The sequence below is a fragment of the Leucoraja erinacea genome, chromosome 33, assembly GCF_028641065.1.
Source record: "Leucoraja erinacea ecotype New England chromosome 33, Leri_hhj_1, whole genome shotgun sequence".
Lineage (NCBI taxonomy): Eukaryota > Metazoa > Chordata > Chondrichthyes > Rajiformes > Rajidae > Leucoraja > Leucoraja erinaceus.
In genome coordinates this window covers 7,240,589-7,263,934 of record NC_073409.1, presented here as the reverse complement: position 1 = coordinate 7,263,934, position 23,346 = coordinate 7,240,589, and the positions used below count along the sequence as shown (strand labels likewise).

The window sequence follows — 23,346 nt, the reverse complement described above, 5'->3', positions numbered from 1 at the left end:
ACTGGCCACTCTGTACGTCCTCACACCCACCCCTCCACTCTCCATCCAGGGACACATCCATTTTATGTCCAACATCCCACGTTGCTAAAAATAAGATAGACTCAAAATGCTGGAGTAACTCAGCAGGCCAGGCAGCATCTCTGGAGAGAAGGAATAGGTGACATTTCAGGTCGAGACACTTCTGCAGACTGAAGGTCCAAAAGACTGTCCAAAGGTCTGTGGAACAGTCTCAAACTGAAACGTCATCTAGTCCTTTTGTCCAGAGGTGCTGCCTGACCCCGCTGAGTTACTCCAGCATTTTGTGTCTATCTTCAGTGTAAACCAGCATCTGCAATTGCTTCCTACAAATTCTGTCTGCTGAAAATAAGGAACCTCGTAAAATGAATTTAGTTAAATATTCAATTGATCAAACTTAGAATATGAACAAACAATAGATTAGAGTTTTTATGCATGACTTTTATTTCTATTAACATGTTTTAATCAATAATTTACAAAGTAAGGCTACAGAGCACATGTCCCATTGATTTTTTTACTTTGAATGACACCTTTGAACAGACTATAATCATTTATTTTCATTCATTCACCATCGTTGAAAACATTAGCGATGCAGTGGTGCTGGTTTCCAACGGGAACAGTGACGGACGCACCACACATCTCTGTCCTCCAGTTCCTGCGACTTCCGCCGCTGGAAGTATAGGGTTTTGGTGTGTGTGCTTTATCATCATTCCTTACAATGTTATGTATGACAGTGATCGCAACATCTACTGAAGTGTGGATGGCCATTGACTCGCTAGAAGCTCATCCGCCCTTTGGCAGGTCTTGTTTTTGGTCCTTCTGGGGGTCCACAGCCCCCTCCTCACCTGGCAAACCAGGTGGGGGAGACGGTTTAGTCACCGACTATCTGACCATGGAGCAGGTAGCACGGGATTACATGGTACCTATAGTTGATGTGTTACTAATGTTTACATGAGCACAACAGCAGCAGAGACAAATTAATCCATAACATGATGATCAAACTTATAGTATATTGCATGGATCGCATGTCACATACAAAGTGAAATGTTTTAACACTTGCGTTTATGGTTTTTTAATGCAGAAGGAACGGATAAGCAACCTTTTAATATTTCCATTAAAATGGATGAATTCATGTCTAAAATGGGGAATAATGTCTTAAATAGGTTCCAGGGAATTATACACAAATACATCAGCCATAAAGTATGTGCTAATATCTGAAATTTAATTTCAATACATGGTTTATTTTTGTGTTTGGGTTTGTCCAAGAGTGGGAATAACGAGTACTTCTGTCAAAGTAGAGTCCTGGCTCACACACACAGCTCGGAGAGTTCAATGAATAATATTAGAATCATCCAGTAATAACAGAATGAAACCCCAACCACCACACTTCCTTTCAGATGGGAGGATGACTTACAAAGGGCATGTAATTCAAAACTAACATCAAAGTGAAAATGAGTCACAAGGAATGTTGCCAAAGTCACATTTAGTTATTACACATTTAGGAATCTGAAGATGGGTCTGGACCCGAAACGTCACCCATTCCTTCTCTCCAGAGACACTGCCTGTCCCGCTGAGTTACTCCAGCATTTTGGTTTATCTTCAGTGTAAACCAGCATCTGCAGTTCCTTCCTGCACAGTTAAAAAATCGTTATGTAGCTGGTTATAAATCTTTGGATTCTCAACCTTTTCACTGTGGATCCTCAATCACTGAGAATGCTTTAGGATCTCCAGTTACTTACAATGTTTTCAACAGACAGAGAGCAGGAACATGGAGCAAACTAAAATGGAAATTCACATCCAGTGGACAGTTTGTGTCTATGAATTGAGTGTTGGAAAAGTGAGTGTTGAAAAAGTGCCAGGTTATAATGTGGCAGACTGTGGTGCTGAACAAGATGGTATAATTCAACAAAGTCTTTAATAAGGTTCTAGATTAACATGATTCTTTCAGACAGAGTTTACAATTTATTCCAAACTCATTTTGTTTTTAATAAGCAGATTTAAGGTACTGTTTTTAATGTAACAGGGACACTTGTTATAAACCAGGTGCTTTTTTTTGATATGACAGATTATTAATCTAACATCTCATCAATTTTCTCTTGTTTTAATGCAAGCACATCAGTGTAAAGAAAACATTTTCTTTATAAGAATTCCGAGCCATGTTCTAAGAATAATCACAGTCCCAGCAGAAACACTGTGTGTAACAATGCCTTGCCAAATTAAACCATGGAGATCCGCGTCATTTTTTAAATTGGACCCAAACTTTAATGTTGATGACTGCTCAGCAATTAGAGTCATAGAATCATCGAGTCTTACAGCGTGGAAACAGGCCTTTCAGCTCAATTTACACACACCGACCAACATGTCCCATCTACACTAGTCCCACCTGCCTGCGCTTGGCCCATAAAAAAATCTACAATCAAATGCTGTAAGAGTCTTTGCAGCAGCATTCACATAGACAACAGTTGCCAAACTCAAACACTCCCATGTATTACAGCAAAATATTTGGGATTGTCTAATTATTTTTCCCCAAAGCAGTTTTCAGAAGTTTACCAACTTGCCCTTCCACTAACTGTAGATGCTCCAGGAGCCTGTCTCTGTCTCCCTGGAAGTTCTCACTAGCTGGTATTCCCACAGCTTTACCTGGGCTTGTATGTACAATGGTGGCAGGCACCTTACTCTGGGCTGCTCTGACCAGTGTTTTACAGACCTACGATTGACTCTGGTCCTGGATAAACTCCAACCTCCACACTTTGGGACAACCTCTTGTAATAACAACAGCTCAGTTAGACGTTATGGAGACACAAGGAACTGCAGATGTTAGTTCCCAAAAAAGTTACACAACGTGCAGGAGGTCAGGCAGCATCTCTGGAGAAGGTGGAGAAGGTGATCTTTGGGATCAGGTCCCTTCTTCAGTTAGTCTAGTTTAGTTTAGGGATACAAGGCGGAAACAGGCCCTTCTCTCAACAAGCCGAGTCTGTGCCGAGCAGTGATCCCCGCACATTAACACTATCCGTCACAGACTAGGGACAATATTGCAATTTGACCAAGCCAATTAACCTACAACCCTCAACGTCTTTGGAGTGTGGGAGGACCCTGGAGCTCCCGGAGAAAGCCCATGCAGGTCACGGGGAGAACGTACAAACTCAATACAGACAGCACCCGTAGTCATCGGGATTGAACCTGGGTGTCTGCGCGGTGAGGCAGCAACTCTACAGCTATGCCACCTTGCTGCGCTGGGCTTTATGTAGTTCAAAAGGCCAGGCAGAGATCAAATTGCTAGGTGTTGTGTATAGGTGAGCACTGGCAAAATTGTTACACATTGAAAATTAATTCATTTGTGTCGGTATTTCAGTTTGGCCAGTGGGATTTTTAAATGTTCCATTTTAAAAAATCCAGGGTTAGGGTGAGGATTAGAACACCCGAGTGTGGATGGAATACACAAACCAAATAAATGTGAAGTCCACACCTTTGTTGTCTACCGGGAACGAGCCACGAGTTCCTCAAATGCTCTTTCTTGATGGTTGTTATGGATGAGAAGAACTTCTTTAATATCTTCATGATGAAAGCCCATCTCATCGAACTGCGTCATGAGGGTCAGGAATTCCTTTGCCTTCATGGAGAAACAATGCAGGAAAGAATAAAGGAATTATTGACGTCTGGCAGGAAACAAACGCAAGCTAGACAATCAGCTCTGGACATCTTTGGAAATGTGGCAATGGAATCTAGACAAATATTAACCGAGGGCTTATCTCATCATCTAAAATGAAAACAGTATGGTCTGCAGAGAGATTTTGCTGTTTAGTTTTAAGAAGTTTCTGGAACTTTCACACAGTCTTGGATCTCATAACCGTGTACCTTGTAATTAAATGTAATTTCCATTTGAAATTCAAAGTTCCATCATTCAATTAATAATTTAATCTAGAAAGAGTGCAGAGAGGATTTACGACTATGTTGCATGAACTAGAAGGCCTGTCCTATACCCAGTGGTTGGGTAGGTGAGGACCTTATTCCTTAGAGTGCTGGGGGGTGATCTTATAGAGTTGTATCAAATCAAGAGGGGATTGGATAGGGTGAATGCGCAGACTCTTTTACCAATGGTAGGGAAATCGAGTACCAGAGGCATAAAGGTGAGAGGGGAAAGATTTATTAGGAACCGGAGGGCAACTTTTTCACACTAAAGATAGTGGATATATATATATAGTAGGGGTAACATGAGGGGGAACTTTTTTACTCAGAGAGTGGTAGCGGTGTGGAATGAGCTTCCAGTGGAAGTGGTGGAGGCAGGTTCATTGGTATCATTTAAAAATAAATTGGATAGGCATATGGATGAGAAGGGAATGGAGGGTTATGGTATGAGTGCAGGCAGGTGGGACTAAGGGAAAAATGTTGTTCGGCACGGACTTGTAGGGCCGAGATTGCCTTTTCCCTGTAATTGTTATATGGTTATATGGTTATATATGAAACAAGCTGACAGAGGAAGCACACACAAAAAGCTGGAGCAACTCGGCATCTCTGGAGAAAAGCAATAGATGACGTTTCGGGGTCGAGACCCTTCCGAAATGTCACCTATTCCTTTTCTCCAGGGAGGTGCGTGACCCGCTGAGTTACTCCAGCTTTTTGTGCCAATCATCGGTTTAAACCAGCATCTGCAGTTCCTTCCTACACATTTTGCCAGAGGAAGTAGTTGAGGTAGGTACAATAACAACATTTAAAAGACATTGGGACATGTACTGGAAAGGTTAAGAGGGATATGGGACATCATGGGGAAAAGGCACTAGCTTAGATGACCAAACTTGGTCAACATGGACGACTTGGACTGAAGGGTATGACTCTATGACTAATGCAAGCTATTCCTAGTGAAATCAGACATTCCTAGATGATAATGTGTGGATATGCTTCATTCTCAGAATGATCGGTACAGAATGGGGAGAATAGGGAACGATTCTCCTTAAAACGCCGCAGATTAAGGATGCTCAAACCTTTTCCTCAGAATTTTGAAAAATCTCCATAGCTTCTTTGACAAGTCTCCCCTTGTAGCCCTCCATACAGAGGCGATCCTGGGTTCGCAGGTACTTGAGGATCTGGCAAAGAAACCACGGGACAATTAATTAATGAAAGGATCAGAAAGAAACCACCTCTGAACTTACTTTTCATGCGAGTCTGAAACCAGCCCACAACAAAGTCGTGAACACTGACGTTATTAACATTTGACATCAATAGAACAGTCTTAAATAATGTGTCAGGGGATCAGTCTCATTTAGCATCGGTTCACAAACCAGTTCATGTAAGTTCACTACTGGTACATTCACTGTTATAAGAAAATGGTTGGAAGAAATTAAAAACATTCAAATTAAAATACATTTCATAATTTAGTTTAATTTCATTTTAGACTAAAAACCCCCAGATTATCTGAGAATTACTTCACTTGTAGTATTTCAGATTAAAATTTAAATACAGTTTCTTGGTTAATTTATATTTGCACACAAACGTTACCTATGCACATTAACATCTGCTTGTAGAATATATCTGCATTCAGAAATACAGTGAGCTTGCAGACTGCTTTGATTTCATTATTAAATGCAATGACACATTGAAGGGTTTATAAGGAGTGAGTATCACATGGCAATGTAGTCACGACAGTGGGGGCTTGATTAAAGATTTTATATTTGAGAGTTATCAAAATCCTGCAGTAATATATCATAACTATATTCTTAAAAAGTACAAGTTCCCATGTAATCTTAAGTTCACAAGCCATAGGAGCAGAATTAAGCCATTCAGCCCATCGATCCATAGATTGATTGCTGGGTACTGTATAAGAATGCACGGCATCTTCTGTGAGTCAGCTGGGAAATGTTAGTGCTTATGCAACTGCACAGAATACGAGTTCACTGCAAGTTGACAGCTACTCATTTTATCATGAATAGAATGAATGTGATGATGCTGAGTGATTCACTGTCTAACAATGTGGCCCCTATGTTTAATCACAGCCTGGGTGCAGAGACCCTGTACCTCTGATGTGGGCCCCATATTATCCAGCAGCAGAAACAAACAGCTGACGGAACCTCACAACATCTTCGAAGGCTTCAGGATTCTGCTCATTCGTAAAATTAATATAAACAAAAAAAACAATTCAAACTCTATATAATTTTAGTACAGGTGCACAACCTTTTATCCGAAAGCCTTGGGACCAGACACTTGTCGGATTTCGGACATTTTCGGATTTCAGAATGGAAGATTTTTAGCGTAGATTAGGTAGGTAGCGCGGGCGGCTTGAAAAGTCTGGAGCAGCTGCCTCCTCCCCGGAGACCGGGAGAATCATTGCATAAATGTTAGTCAGTTAGTTTGGAGGGATTTTATGTGGTGGTGGTGGAGTCGGGGTGAAGGGGGAAACTTTAATTCTTAGTCCCCTACCTACCTGGTCGGCGACTCCCAACCTCGCGGAGCTGGGGGCTCCGTCCGGCCGCGGGCGGCGCCGGTTGTAGCTCCGACCCCGGCAACTCTACCCCTGACTGCGAGGCGCTCCAAATCCAGCGCGGCCCGCGGCCGGACGTCCCAGCTCCGAGAATGTCGGGAGTCGGCGGCATCGCAGCGCTGGGATACCAGCGGGGAGCGGGCAATGCCTTACCGGGTCGCCGTGCGGCAAGCTCCGGAGCGCTGTGGCCGCCTTCTTCCAACATTCGCGGAGCGTCGCTGGATTTGGAGCCGCGGAGCTGGGGGCTCCGTCCGGCCGCGGGCGGCGCCGGTTGGAGCTCCGACCCCGGCAACTCTACCCCTGGCTGCGCGGCTCCAAATCCAGCGACGCTCCGCGATGTTGTGTGTTGGCGGCCACAGCGCTCCGGAGCTTGCCGCACGGCGACCCGGTAAGGCATTGCCCGCACCCCGCTGGTTTCCCAGCGCTGCGACGCTGCCGACTCCCGACATTCGCGGAGCTGGGGCGTCCGGCCGCGGGCCGCGCTGGATTTGGAGCGCCTCGCAGCCAGGGGTAGAGATGCCGGGGTCGGAGCTACAACCGGCGGCCCCACCGGCCACAGCGCTGCGGAGCTTACTGCACAGCGACCCGGTAAGGCATTGACCGCTCCCCGCCTCTCCGACCAGGTAGGGGACTAAGAATTAAAGTTTACCCCTTCACCCCCCTTCACATAAAAGCCCTCCAAACTAACTGACTAACATTTAAGCAATGATTTACAGATGTTTAAGCGTCTCCCGGTCTCCAGGGAGGAGGCAGCCGCTACAGTAGTACAGACCTGGGTTGACCGTGGGTCGTTTTGGGTCAGGTTTGGCGCCAAACGCGAGCTTTGGTGCGCAGACGACATCTGGAAAAAATGGTCGGTTTTCGGAGCTTTTCGGTTTCTGGAACACCGGATAAAAGGTTGTGCACCTGTATATATAAAATTATGAGAGGCATACATAGGGAAGACAGTCAGAACCTTTTTCCCCAGGGTGGAAGTGTCCAACACTAGAGGGCGTAACTATAAGGTGAGAGGGGGAAAGTTTAATGGAGATGTGTGGGGCAGGTTTTTTCTCACAGAGTGGTGGGGGCCTGTAATGCATTGCCTGGGGTGGTGGTGGAGGCAGATATGATCTTGGCATTTAAGAGGTTTTTTAGACAGGCTCGTGGAAGTGTAGGGAATAGAGATATGCATCATATACAGGTAAATGAGATCAGTTCAGCAAGGCATCATATTTGGGCGTTAGGGCCTGTTCCTGATGTACTGTTCTATGTCCTAACAGCACTTTAAGATTCACTAAAATCTGGCGAGATGCAAAAAAAACATTCAGTGTGGGAAGTGGCAACAGCTTATCAATAGAACTTGTTCCTTACTTGCAAATCATTCTAAAGTTGGACATTAAGAAGGTACAAGGAACATAGCTGGAGCCAAAAGAAATGCTTGCTGCTCAGTTTCTTTCATTAGATTTACTGTGATTAGCTGAAGTGATTGTGAGCTGGATATTTGCACATTTAATGCAAAATGGTTTCAGTTTTCATGCCGTGACAGAATTTAACCCCAAAGCAATGGGGTTACCTGTGTTCAAAAAGCTTCCACAAAGTTGCTATCGTCGGTACCTCCAACATCACACCAGGCAGCGTGCTCCACACACACACTGCCGTCTGTGCTAAACACTTGCCTCACTCATCTCCTTTAAACTTTGCGGAGGAGGGAACTGCAGATGCTGGTTTACACCAAAGATGGACACAAAAAAGCTGGAGTAACTCAGCGGGTCAGACAGCATCTCTGGAGAAAAAGAATAGGTGACGTTTCAGGTCTGAAGAAAGGTCTCGACCCGAAACGTCATCAATTTCTTTTCTCCATGGATGCTGCCTGACCCGCTGAGTTACCTCAGCTTTTTGTGTCTATCGACCTTTCAACTTTGCAGCTTTCACCTTAAAGCTGTGCCTTTGTGTCTCACATTTCCACATTTGGGAACAAGGTTCCAACTGTACACCCTATCCTTGCCTCTCATAATTTTATAAATTACTCCCCTCAGTCACCACCTTCCAGAGAAAACAATCCAAGTTTGTCCAACCTCGCCCTGTAGCTAAATACCCTCTAAACATACAAACTCCGCACAGACAGTCGGGATTGAACCCGGGTCTCTGGCGCTGTAAGGCAGTACCTCTACCGCTGCACCACTACGCCACAACATTTTTTCAATAAACGTTGATAATAAACTGAGATTTTAGCAGGTTCTAAGAAAGAAAACTGCTGCTGATTCACCTTCAACCATGCTAATAACTAACATGGAAGGAAGAAAAGCTTTGAATGTTGAATGTTTATTTCTTGGTTAAGTTCAGTAATATTTCCACTCTATCAAATATCAAACTATGACTACATACAGGATGCCTTTTACAGGACTTGTTTTAAAGGGAAAATTGAGCCCATTAGTTCAAAGCATTTTTAATAAGGTTCTTGGAATTTTTCTTCAAACAATGTGCGGTGTTGGCATTTACAAATTAAATTTGATGCCAGCAAACATTCATAAAGTACTTAAGTTTAAAATTCAAAATGCACTTTGTCAAGACGTTATTGTTCTGAATCGGTTCAAGTTACCTGGACTGCCTGGATGTGCTTCAGTTTTTAATTTTAGACTATTTCTTTCCACTGAACTGTCGAACTACCTTTAATCGGACTTTGTGTTTAAGAAGGAACTGCAGATGCTGGAAAATCGAAGGTACACAAAAATGCTGGAGAAACTCAGCTGGTGCAGCAGCATCTATGGAGCGAAGGATATAGGCAACTTTTCGGACCGAAACCCTTCTTCAGACTGATGGGGGATGGGGGGTGGGGGTGGGTAGAAGAAAGGAAAAAGGAGGAGGAGCAGCCCGAGGGCTGGGAGAGATAGGAAGGGGAGGAGGCAGCAAGGGCTCCTCCTCCTCCTTATCTTGTACTCAACATTATTCCCTTTGTCCTATATCGGCACATCATGGAAGGTTTGATTGTAATCATGTGGTGAAATCCCTGGATGGAGTGGATGTGGAGAGGATGTTTCCACTAGTGGGAGAGTTTGGGTTGTAGCCTCTGAATAAAAGGATGGTCGTTTAGGAAGGTGATGAAAAGAAAATTATTTAGTCAGAAGGTGGTGAATCTGTGGAACTCATTGCCACCAAAAGCTGTGGAGGCCAAGTCAATGGATATTTTTAAGTCAGGGATAGATAGATTTTTGATTCGTATGGGTGTCAGGGGTTATGGGACGAAGGCAGGAGAATGGGGTTAGGAGGGAGAGATAGATCAGCCATGATTAAAAGGCGAAGTAGACTTGATGGGCCGAATGGCCTAATTCTGCTCCTATCACTAATGAACTTATGTATGTCCTTTTCACTGGCTGAATAGCATGCAATTAAAAAGCTTTTCACTGTACCTCAGTACACGTGACAATAAACAAAACATTAAGAATGGCAAAACCAAACAGCGATCAAGTTTTGATACAGTAAATATCAACATGGAGTTGTGAGCAGTTAAACAGGTCTCACCATATCCGTTTCGAAATGGATGGCACTGTGGTGCAACGGTAGAGTTGCTGCCTCACAGCGCTAGATACCCGGGTTCGATCCTGACCTTGAGTGCTGTCTGTATGGAGTTTGTACTTTCTCCACCTGACCTGCGTGGGATTTTTCCGGCTGCTAAAGTTTCCTCCCATACTCCAAAGATGCACAGGCCTGTAGGCTAATTGGCTTCTGTAGATTGTAAATTGTCCCTAGTGTGTTGGATAGTGTTAATGTGCGGGGATCGCTGGTCGGCGATGGTGGGCCAAAGGGCCTGTTTCCGCGCTGCATCTCTAAACTAAACAAAAAAATGAAACACATCCAGAACTGTCACATCACCCACCTGTTGTGTACTGCCTTGTCCAATGTTCTGGATGGCCCAGATCACTCTGCTGATGGGATAACCCTGCCTCAGGAGCGGTTGAATCAGGTCTTGTTCTCTCTGACTGAGAAGGTCTGCAGTTGAGTCCAGGAGAGGCTTGCGGGAACTCAGAGGCCTAGGAGCTGTCAGGGGAGCTGGGAGGCTGGAGTTGGCACTGCGGGGCTGTGAAGGGACAGATACACACTTGGATAAACGTGAAAGGTTGTAGGCAATCAGTTAGCGCTCCACGCACTCTACTCCCTCCAATCCAGTTTGTTGTCTCATCCTGGAACGGATTTGGTGTCTGTCTGTTGTTTCAGCTTCTGACCCACTCTCTTCAGTCAAACCACACAACCAAGTGTTTATCCACAGGCCATGCCTCCACTGTACCCTGACTCACAGACTGCTCTTGCTGAGAATTACAACCCTATCAAATTTAATGAGGGCTCCACTCAAAGGAAATTAAACTAACCATGTGGTTTGGCTTAACTCATCGAATTTTACAATTCTTGTTTCTTGCCGCATTGCTCCAGGGAAACAGATAACTGTGGCCAGCTGAATGTTGAACATGTTTACCCCTTTCCTACATTATTCACCTTTTTGGAAAACTGTTCAAAAGGACACCATAGAATGTAAAAGGGGTTGGACAGGCTAGATGCAGGAAAAATGTTCCCGATGTTGGGGGAGTCCAGGACCAGGGGTCACAGTGTAAGAATAAGGGGTAGGCCATTTAGGGTTGAGATGTGGAAAAACCTTTCACCCAGAGAGTTGTGAATCTGTGGAATTCTTCACCACAGAAGACAGCGGATGCTTTCAAGGGAGAGTTAGATACCGTATAGTTCTCATGGCGAATGGAATCAAGGGATTTATGGGGAGAAAGCAGGAACGGGGTACTGATTTTGGATGATCAGCCATGATCATATTGAATGGTGGCACTGGCTCGAAGGGCTGAATGGTCTACTCAAGTTGAAAGAGTGTTGATGGGGAGTGATTGCTTGAGATCTGATCCCTATCAGCTGAGGTGAGTAAGTCAAAAAGTTATTCAACATTCTTTGACTCAAAAGTGCTGTTTAACTTCGAGATGCCCTTCGGCCAGACTTGTCAATGCTGACCACATTATCTTTCTGAGCTAGTTGGCCTTTGGCCCATAGCCCATCAAAAATGTCCCTATCCATGTACACACTGACAACAAGTGGGACCTTGTCAAACTTCTTGCTGACGTCCACGTAAACAACATCTACCACCTTGTCCTCTTGTACTTCCGGTGGCGCTGGTGCCAGCAGCCTCCACCTACAGCCCAGTATCTTTTTGTTTTTTTGTTTATTTTGTTATGTTAAAAGTGTATTTTTTTGTGTTTTTATGTGGGGGAAGAGGGCACGGTGCGGGGGATACCGTCCTTCAGCCGCTTCCTGGTGAGGACGCGACTATTATTCGAGTCGCGTCCTCCCCCCCCCCTCCCCCCACAGCGGCCTACCTACCTGGATTGGCGCGGCCTTTCCTGCCGGGATCGACTGGAGCTCCAGCAGTGGCGGGACAGCGCTGGAACATCGCGGGGCTGGCGATGCCTTACCGGGGGTTGCCGTCTGGAGCCCGGAGTGCTGGACCTGCTGCACCGACATCCTGGAGCTGCGGTTTGCAGAGCTCCCAACGCGGGCGGCGCTGATTACAACGCGGGGTCCTGCGACTCTGCCCGGCTCGGCCTGTGGACTCAGGAGCTGCAGACTCCGGCAGCGGGAGGCGGCTGATCAGAAGGTCCGGGCCGCTGAGGAGGGGGATGCTCACCGTCGAGGTTCGGCGTCGGCGTTCCACCAGCCCGGCGTGAGGGCCTGAACATCGGGCCACCCGGGGCGGCGACTGCGGGTGCTTGGAAGGCCCCGACTACGGATGGACACAGAGGGGAGGCTGGCTGGACTATGGTGCCGTCCTCACCTGGGTGCCATTTATGTTATGTTGTGTTGTGGACTTTTTGTGTTTGTGCTTTTGTTAAATTTTTAATTCAATTTCAATTTTATTTTTTAATATGCTTTATTATTTATTTATTATTTATTTTTATTATTTTTCTTGTGATTTTTTTTAACGATACTGCTGTACGGGAAATTCATTTCGTTGTCTCAAAGTGAGGCAATGACAATAAAATTTGAATACAAGAATACAAGAATACAAGTCCTCTTCAATTTTCTCTAATGCTTCTTCAAAAATAACTCCGTCAAATTTGTGAAGTGTGACTTCCCATGCACAAAGCCATGCTGACTATTCCTAATCAGTCCTTGGCTTTGATGTTCAAGAAGGAACTGCAGATGCTGGAAAATCGAAGGCAGACAAAAATGCTGGAGAAACTCAGCGGGTGCAGCAGCATCTATGGAGCGAAGGAAATAGGCAACGTTTCGGGCCGAAACCCTTCTTCGGACGTTGCCTATTTCCTTTGTTCCATAGATGCTGCCGCACCCGCTGAGTTTCTCCAGCAGTTTTGTCTACCCTTTCCTTTGATGCAGTTTATAGTGGAGTTTATGTTGGAGATTGTGTGTTATCATTTTTTTTTGACAAACAATCTTTGCGATTTATTGCGCCGTCTCCTTCTTGGATAGGCAGGACTTGTCAAAGATGGTTTGGCAACTTGCCACGTTGACTTGCTTGAACGTCACCATTTAAAATGGAAATGAGACAGTTCTGCTGCTTATTCAGCATCCACTGCCTGTTGGATTATAAAACAATCAGCACAGTTATCTTGGGATGCTGTTGCTAATAGTTTTCACTGTGAATCAAGTGTTAAGAATGACAATTAGTAAAAGATGTCTGAATTTGGATTCAATTGTTCCATTCAATTAGAACATTGCACAGTTTAAAATGTGAATTATTTCTGAAATTGATTTAATGGAATTCATTATTTTAATTATCAATTAATTATATAAATGTCACCTCATCAAATATTATTACAGAATAATTTGTGGCATTAAGATGGTGAATGGAACGTGGTTTAAAATAATTCATAAATTACTAATAATTTCAATTTTGTGATTTTTAAGGTTCAGATATATTTGTCATGAGTTACATCTAGCCCTCTCCCTCTCTCTTTTACTCTCTTTCTCTCTCTCTCTCTCTCTCTCACACACCCCTCCCCCTGACTAACAGCTCAGAGAGATAATTTCAAAATGACACTCTTGAAAGATCTAATTCTACAATGCCAATGTTTTGTGCACTGCTCATTATCAAATGATAACTTGAGTGCACAGCTCCAACAATCTCTCCAACATTGAGTTAGTAAAGTGTCCAGTGATGAGGGGGAGGTGAAAGGTTCAATGCTCGTGGAACAATTGTAGGTTTACTCGCTCTGAGAACGGAAGAGATTAAACAAGTGTACTATTTTCCCTGTTGAGGCAGTCCTTTAGGTCTGTTCGATTCACACGCAGAGAATGGGTGAGATTACGCTCCCAGCATGTTCTCATCGCTGACCAGGAGAGTGAGTTCCCCCAGGCTATGTGGCTCCTATTTTCTTTGCTGCTCCATAAGGAAGTATTTACTCTGGCTTTGGCTCTTCCAGGGCTAAGATTGCCATCACATCTTTGAAGAGAGCTTAATGTTCCATTTGGCAAACCTAAAGTTTACATTTAGCTAAAAAATTTAGTAGGACACAGTTTACAGTTTACAAGCTGTCCAGGAGAATATGATTTTCACCCGACTGCACTCGAGCCAAATATTTTCAGTGTCTCATTGTTTATCTAGCTACGGCAACAACTGGAAAAACATGACTGCTGCAGTGATACAGTTGAAAAGGCGAGGTTATTGAAAGCGCAACACTGACAGGGATTGTTTTAGAACTTTCAATTGTTCTTCTACTAGACTGAATGAAATATCGAGATGTCAGGAAAGGCTGAGAGACAAAACACAATATATTGGGAAGAATGGTATTGACCCGAAACGTTGCCAATTTCCTTCGCTCCATAGATGCTGAGTTTCTCCAGTATTTTTGTCTACCATATATTGGGAAGTCAAGTTAGAATCCAATAAGCATAGCAAAACATTTCACAATCTTTGTTAAATGCGGATTTCAGTATTTGCACTACTATGGTTACCTAATATAACCAATTGTTAATTCATTGCATTTTTGAATGTTATATATTTATCTGTGTGTAATTGCATTAACAGACCAGACCAGTTAAGCTGCTGCAAGTAAGAATTTCATTGTTTCATTGCTGGTACAGATAACAATTATACACTTGTCTTGATTCTTAACTTTGACTAATTCTGGAGAGGGCTGGACAAGTGAGGTTGGGCCAGATCATGAGGTTTTCTGAACTATTACATGGTTCAATTAAATTGACGTCATCGCCAGTGTGGAGAAGGGCTCTGCTGATCTTCTCAGCAAAATTGTGAATTACAAATTAAATTGTTCTTTAGGATAAATAGTGAGTGAGAAATGCATTCACATTCAATATTAGAATGCAATTATTTCATAATTGTAATAGTTAGGACTTTATTCCTTGGAGCGCAGGAGGATGAAACGTGTTCTTACAGAGGTGTTTAAGATCATGAGGAGGAATACATAGGGTAAATGCACAGAGCCTTTTACCAAGAGCAGCGGAATCAAGAACCAGAGGACATAAGGTGAGAAGGGAAAGATTTAATAAGAACCTGAGGGGCAAGTTTTCACACAGGTATATGGACTGAGCTGCCAGAGGAGATAGTTGAGGCAGGTACTATCACAACTTTTTAAAGACATTTGGACAGATACATGGATAGATAGGAAAGGTTTAGAAGGATATGGGCCAAACATAGGCGGGTGGGACTAGTGTAGATGGGGCATCTTGGTCGGTGTGGACAGGTTGGGCCGAAGTGCCAGTTTCCATGATGTATGACTATGACTCTAGGAGAAGATTGGCTTTAATGCCGAAGCTGTTCAATGGCCACTGAATGATGTATTAACCAAATATATCCTGGAATGGTCTTTGAGGACAGGATTAATAAATAAATCAGAATTAATACAATTGTTAGATAATATCAATTTCAACATTTCACTAGGGTGTAGAAAGTTAGTGTTCTGCTTTCTCATCGCATTACCCCTTGCATATGAACCAAATACTCTGCTCCTATCATCAAAGAAGATGAGGTCAGAGGCTAAGACTCCCCAAACAAGGACTCATTTTTCTGGGCCATTTTCGAGCATTAAACTTGTGAAACCAGTGAGTGGGCTGTTATTTCAGTCAGGTGTACAAGTAGAATCTCACCCATATGAATGTGACCCTAAACCAGGCTGGTACATCACTAATAACCTGAAGCATGCACAGAGAAATTAATTAAGGCAATTCGCCTGAAATAACTATTTTTCACCAGGAGTTCTTCCTGCAAGGATAATTTTACTCAGAATGGTAAGTGGGAAGATGCCATTTTCTGATTATCAATAAAATCCTGGGAAGACACAGTGTTGCAACATTATTTCTGTGTACCTGATTTCATTTGTGGATTATTCATAGCAATAAGCATTATCTAATTCTGTATTTAAAGCATTATGGTTCTGACTTTGAAAAACGTTTTGGCTACTGAAACACACATTAGTACTGTAGTGGCTTCTCCACCCAAGAGCTGGGATCTGATAAGACCCCACTGTAGGATCTGCTGCGACTCTGTATCTGTGATGAAGGTGCTCATAACGCTTACTTGAAATGGTGGGTTGTATTTCCTGACTGGAGTTCTTGTTCTGTTCAGAGGTGACCTATCCACGTGATACTGGGCAGGGGAAAGCGGTGGACTTCCAATGAAAAATTGGCCAAAATTATTTTTGCCGTTCCTGTTGTTCGGGTGCTGAAGGGAAAGTTTTGTTGGCAGCTTTCTGGGTGCGGACACTGGTGACCAAGTCAACGGGTGCCTTCTACCCGGTTCCTCACCATCAGTGTTGGTAGAGAGCGGAGAGCGCCTCAGTCCAGTGATGTGAGGCAGTCTTGTGAAGCTGGTACTAAAACATTTCTCATTCTGCCGACTTCTGTAGGGATTATCCGGCGACGAAGCTGGCCTCCTGTCTAGGAATCGTGATTGAACATGGGACTTGTTCGGGAGAAACGGTATTGAAGGAAGCTTCTGACTCTCGCCTTCGTCGGATGACGAGAGTTCATCGTCCTCTGCGTAACCATCGTCGCTCTCTGAGTCTGACTTGTACACAACCTTCGAGCAGACATGTCTAATATCTGTCACACTGAAACTCCTGCACCTCCTGGTGCTGAGAAACAAATGTTCCATTTGTGATTTGGCCGGACGCAATTCATTATTTCTTTCATCTTCTCCCTCAATATCGGGAAATGCAAGCCAGAATGGTGGACACGATGGGACAATCCTTGGAGCTTCCTTGAGGAATCGGTTTTGCACCCAATCCAAGACCTTCTTTTCCAGCGTAAAGTCGTACTGTAGAAAATAAAACAGCGTTTCACATGAATCGTCGACAAAGCATCAATATTTTTGTTCCAGAAACATAAGTGAAATATCTTGTAGTGTTAACTTGCCCACAAGACTTCTCATGATCACCTGAGTACCACAAATCATCTGCCAGTACCATGGTGAATATGTGGATCGCCCTGCAGAAACTAATGGCAATAGTTCAGAACTTTAAATCAACTTCTCAAATAGCCAAATAAACTTTTTTAAATTGGAGATAGGTCCAATGATCTATCATATTTTCACTCTCAGTCATATCCTCATGGTTATTCAGAGATTATCTTGTAGAAACAAGGAACTGCAGATGGTTTACAAAGGAGGACACAAAGTGCTGGAGTAACTCAGCGGGTCAGGCAGCATCTCTGGAGAAAAATAAATAGGTGACGTTTCGGGTCGAGACCCTTCTTCAGATGTCACCTAATCCTTTTCTCCAGAGTTGCTGCCTGACTCCTTGAGTTACTCCAGCATTTTGTGTCTACCTTTAGCATAAACCAGCAGTTCCTTCCTACACACAAATGCTCCACCCTGAAATACATGCATCAATGTGTAGTCATGGAGATATCCACAAGAGACCCACTGTACTGCCTAAAAACATTGGGGAAGGTGCATTTAGAGAACATTGATTTTTAATGAGCTGGTGATAATTACTGCTCTCTAACCCTTAAGATGTAATTGTACAGCCGTGGAATCTAATTCATTCACAATTAGTTAATGTGAGGAATTTAGAAAATAAGCATAATTTAATATTTGAACCTTTCTCTTAATTCCATCAGTTTTACAAATGGTTATTTTACGCTTTGTCCATGATGTTTCCTCAAATTAACTTCCATGTTTACATTGTGTTGCTGAATGAGAATTGGTTGAAAAACGTTATTGTTTCTTAACCTATTTAAAGACCCCATTGATCATCTATAAAGGGGTTCAATACTGGATCAGACGTCAGATTAGTAAATGTCCCCACTCAGATGCTGCAAAAAGCTTACTAAGAGCCGTCACTGAGCTGAATTAATGCTGAATTAAATAATTAATGGGCCATTAAAAACTTCAGCCATTGACCATAAAATACAAGACAAGACTGGGAGTCTAGGACTAGAGGTCATAGCGGTTATGGAGAGAAGGCATGAGAATGGGTTTAGGAGGGAGAGATAGATCAGCCATGATTGAATGGCGGAGTAGACTTGATGGGCCGAATGTCCTTATTTTTCTCCTATCACATGATCTTACTATGATTTTATGACAATACATCCTTTGATAGTTGCTGGGTGGAAGAGAGAAAACCAAGTATTGGCAATACTTCTGAACTTTGTGCTATAACAGAAATACTGATATCATGACTTTTTATTAGCCAAAAAGGTGCCGGTTAACAACGCATATGTCATGTTGCAGGGAAACAAAATAATGATGTTTAACTTTTTAGAGGTACTGTAACAAGTACAGCATCACCGATTGATGCTTTGAATCATATGCCATTGTAAAGGAAGGGCAGGGAATGTGGAGGAAGTAGGCGAGAAGGTGAACACAGAGAACAAGCCAAGAAATGGTTAAAAATGTGGGATTTCCTTTGTTCCAAAGTTACAAAATGAACCTATTCATCTATTTTACGACTTGGAAAACTTCAGAAGGCCGTTTCCCTTGGTAGAAATGAAATGATAAACCAATTCTCAGAATGATGGATCAAAGTACAAATGTAAAAAATGTTACTTGAAACAATGATTTGAAAAGATTACCAAATCTGGAGCTGATTTAGCATTGAATTATTTACACAACGCATTGGGAAGTAAGCAAAACCAAATCGCATGTTATAGTTGCTACCAGATGAAAGGTCTGCTTCAAACAGCAAATGTTGGCAACACATCTCTTCAGTAGATTCAGGCCAACTCAACTTTTATTATTAATGTTTTATGCGTCATTGTTAATTGTTACTGTATGTCGTGTTGTTACCTGCGAGCAGAGCACCGAGGCAAATTTCTTGTATGTGTACATACTTGGCCAATAAGCTTATTAAGCAACCAATTAACTAATTAATTAAGTAATTCATTCATTCATTACTAGAAAGTCTATAGGTCAGTTTAATAGTCCATTAAGCATTGAAAGTAGCTTTTAGCTAAGAGCACAATAGCCCCTTTGCCCCCAGTCAATTGTAGTGGAGATTTTTTATATGAATCACCAGATATTATTATAGAACTGAGAATTACATCTCAAGTAAAGTATTAGGTATTAGAGTGTGGGAGGAAACCAGCGATCCCAGCGAAAACTCATGCAAGGAGAACGTACAAACTCCATACAGACAGCACCCGTGGTCAGGATCAAACCCGGGTCTATGGCGCTGTAAGGCAGCAACTCTACCGCTGCGGCTCCATGCTGCCGTATGATTATTTTTCAAAAATCTAATGGCTTGCAAGAGGGAATCCATAACCCCAGAGTCCTCACAAGAACAAGTGCATTTAAAATAGCGCTTGCAATAGCATGGAGGTACACTTGGGGGTGAAGGGGCTGGTGAACCAGAACTAGACGGAGACGACCCTCACTTCAAACCCTGCTCTTTGTCCAAGTCTCTCCCTCTACAGGGGGAATCAAAGACTCTTTTGTTCTGAACTCTAATCTTTCGTAAGATTTTCCCGCTATCTTTTGCTTAAAATGCCAAATTAGCTTTTACCAAAAAGTTACAAAGGTCCAGAATGATTTATATCACTAACAGTTTAATGTTCGGGTACAGTTGTGCATTTGATCATCAAGCAGCTTGATATGGACTGCATTTTTTTGTGAATACTCGACAATCATTTATACTTTTGCCAAAATACATTCTTTGATCTTATAGCCATAATTCAAATTTCCTCCATGGATATACATAACCTTTCTCTGAACCAGATTACATTTCAGCTTCCATACCTTTGAATCTTTCTGCATGCCATCAAGATCCATGTATTGGTCACATCCATGGAGATTGATTTCCCACTAGTCTAACTACATTTCATCACTTCATGCAAGAACTGTATTAACAGCAAGAGTTCAGCAGAAACAACTCTACCAGGCACTGATCTCCAACACAGGGTGGATTGTTTTTACATTAGTAATTTATTTTCCTCCTATCGCTTAATAAATTTTGTAATTCACCAGATGTGACTCCCAATGAAATGGCCAGGAGTTAATGCGCTTGCCTAAGTCCCATCAAACTGAGCAGTAAACCTTCTCCCCTCTCTATCCCACAGCCAACAATGGACCATTGTGGGCTCCATCTTCCCTTGATTACCATTGCTTTTTGCATATCTTCCTCTCATTTGTCTTGACTACCATCTATATCTCTCATTCCCCTTTTCCCTGACTCTCAGTCAGAAGAAGGGTCTCGACCCAAAACATCACCGATTCCTTTTCTCGGGAGATGCTGCTTGTCCCACTGAGCTACTCCAGCATTTTGTGCCTGTCTTCATTGAATGGTGGAACAGGTATAAGGGACAAGAGATTACTTCCACTTTTGTTTCTTGTATTATTTCACTAAAAATAACAAAAGATCACTCTTCGTTTAAGAAAGAACTGCAGATGCTGGAAAAATCGAAGGTAGACAAAAAAAATTTGTCTACCTAAAGATCACTTTTCTGTTTGGATAGGTATAATATTTAACAAATTTATAAAATGAATTTGCTGCATTTTCACAATATTTTACGATTTCATTAAGGGAACTGCAGCTACATTTCTGCACGTAGAAATAAATAATGGACATGTGAGAGTGAGGACGTGAGAGGAATGGTTTTTGGTAAAAATTGCCAGGACCAGTTAATGCTCGAAGTTGGTCAGTTGGAGATACATTGGGACAAAATTCAGTTCTTGGCATTCTGATAAATTAATATAGGCTTCCATTGATTTTGGAATTCATTATACAACTCAATAAGAAGACAAATGGAACTGGCTCAATGCAGTAGAATTTCTCACAAGAACTGAACATTGAAAGGTTCTGGATGGAAGCTGTGACAAGGTATTAGCTTATTCAACAGCAATAACATTCTATTAAAACAAACTTCACACCTCGCAGGCACGCTACCTGATAATGTAATGCTCAGTAGAATTAGTTATAAAGTCATACAACATGGAGACAGGCCCTTTGGCCCATCTAGTCCATGCTGACCAAGATGCCCCATCTATGGATAGAATCATACAGCATGGAAACAGGCCATTCAGAGTTCATGCACCAGGACATCTTATTACCTGTGCGTGTGCCGTTGTCTCAGTGCTTTCAGGCACACAGGGAACCGATCGTGCAGAGCTCCATCTGAGTTCTTCCAAAGCAACAATCTGGAACTTCTGAGAAATTTTAAAAGGAACTTCATCCAAATAAGTTGAGGTTCCTGCCAAAACAATAAGATTCAGTGAATGAAAAGGTTTAGCTGCACTGCAGACATGATCAGCAGATAATGTTTTTGCTCACACACCCTCACCGTTTAGAAGTACAGCAGCCCAATAAGGTTCTGAGAACACAAACAAAAATTGCCAGAAAAACTCAGTAAGACAGGCAGCATCTTGGAGCGGGAAACCGTCAATAATTCAACTGACCCTTCCGCAGACTAGGCACGTCAACTGTTTCTTTCTCCACAGATGCTGTTTGACTTGCCAAGATTTCCAGCATTTTCTGTGTTTGTTTCAAATTCCCAGCAACTACTGTTTGTACTGATTGTTAGTGTGTGTGGGATAGTGTAAGTGTGCAGGGATCACAGGTCGGCGTAGAATCGGTGGGCCCAAAGGGCTTGTTTCCGCGCTGTTTCTCTAAACTAAACCAAACTAAACTAAACTAAAGATAGATAGATACAGGGTTGGGAGTCGGTGTAAAAGGCTTGTTTCTGGGATCTATGGATCTTTGACTCCAAACTTACACCATTACCTGATGACAACATTCCAATCATCTCAATATGCTTTGTCAAGCAAGAGGTTGATTTAGTGAATGGGGAACGAACTGTTCTTACTGAATAGACATTTGCTTTTTTACATGGATAATGTTGGCTGGAATTGGCATGATTTTCTCCAATGCACTTAGGAATGTATATAATGGCACAGGGAATGCTTACCATATGCATTGAGGTTATAACCAAGCACTGTCTGAAACTTTTAGTTGAGAGCACCAGACATGTTTTCATTGCATGGGGATATTTTGATTTGGGTTATTTGGATTGGATATTTTTCCAATGACTTTGGATTTTTACCAGAATAACTTCCAATGTTACAGATAATTAACATAGTTTACTAGTTTTCAGTTTCTTCATTGCTAGTTGTTTCCTGGCAGGTCATGTTGTGTACAGGAGATCTTATGATTATTCTGGAAATAGTTTATTGTGTTTAGCTGAGAAACTGAACTAAAATGCAAAGGTCTAACACTAAAACTAAGGATTAAAAAAAAAGATTTACATTACATCTAAACAGAAAGCAGTAGTGTAGGAAGGAAGTGTGGATGCTGGTTTACTCCAAAGATAGACACAAAATGCTAGAGTAACTCAGCGGGTCAGGCAGCATCTCTGGAGAAAAGAAACAGGCGGTGTTTCGGGTTGAGACCCTTCTTCAGACATGTTTTGGGTGTTGACTGAAGGAGGATCTCAACCCAAAACGCCACCTATTCCTTTTAAACAGTAATTAGCATTTGTGCCATAGATATACCACAGGCATAGAGCAGTTTTATCATACAACAGCAATGCAGACAGCACAAGAAGGCTATGCAACACCATCTCCATGCAGAGATTGGCAATCAATATTGAATATGAACCCCTGCCAGAGTTATGTCCCTCCCGATGAAAATGAACGTGAATCATCCATAATCATGACAATGTTTATATCAAAGTGCTTCATTAAAAGGTATGAATGGTATGGCCTTCAGGACTGATTTTAATGAGCTGGGCGTCAAGGGGGAATTTTCCAGGTGATGCCCCATAATTTTCTTGGATTTTATCTGTTCTTTTGGTGGTCCCATGAGATTAAAGGCTTTGGCTGTTGCACCATCTTGTCAGACTGGTGAAGCATGCTGGATGGAGCAGATGGTTACCACTCTTACTTTTAATTCGAAGATTGCCATGGAGACAACACTTTGCCTGTGAGCTGCAACCGTCCAGACCCCATCCCCACGGATGTTTAGCTTGGAGGTACGGATGATTCATTTAATTTGAGGAAAGGCCATGATTGCCTTGGTGTGTGCATGGCTTTGGGAAATCACTCACCCAAGCTGCTGCCAACCTCATTCTCTGAACTACTCATGGTTGTCACACTCCCAATGCACTCTGAAAGGAAGGAAACAATGAGATTACAATATATTAAAAACATTGGAAGATATGGCAATGTGTCAATCAAATGATATCACCACTTCAGTGATACACCAACAATGTGGATTGAATGTGGGGCGGTCTTGTGCAGAATTGTAGAGAAGCAGTCCTTTGTTACCTCATGAATTACAGTCATAGAGTCCTACAGCATGAAAACAGGCCCTTACAATATTGCCATGTATAAATGGGCTGCATGTTTCCGATATTCCAAAGATCATGACACATTAAAAGCATTTAATTAGCTATGAAGCACTCTCTTGAGGGGTGGGACAGGA

The 23,346-nt window shown here is 42.6% G+C and overlaps 1 protein-coding gene across 1 annotated transcript; it reads right to left on the bottom strand.

Moving 5' to 3' along the window:
- Positions 1 to 23,346, bottom strand: ubap1lb (ubiquitin associated protein 1-like b). Its single transcript, XM_055661145.1, has 7 exons — positions 22,970 to 23,346; positions 20,979 to 21,118; positions 16,011 to 16,748; positions 10,341 to 10,541; positions 4,995 to 5,096; positions 3,482 to 3,625; positions 1 to 1,644 (listed from the first exon to the last, which is right to left on the bottom strand). The coding sequence occupies exons 1-6, from the start codon at positions 23,070 to 23,072 to the stop codon at positions 3,491 to 3,493; spliced, it is 1,419 nt and encodes a 472-aa protein (XP_055517120.1). The 5' UTR covers positions 23,073 to 23,346; the 3' UTR covers positions 1 to 1,644; positions 3,482 to 3,490.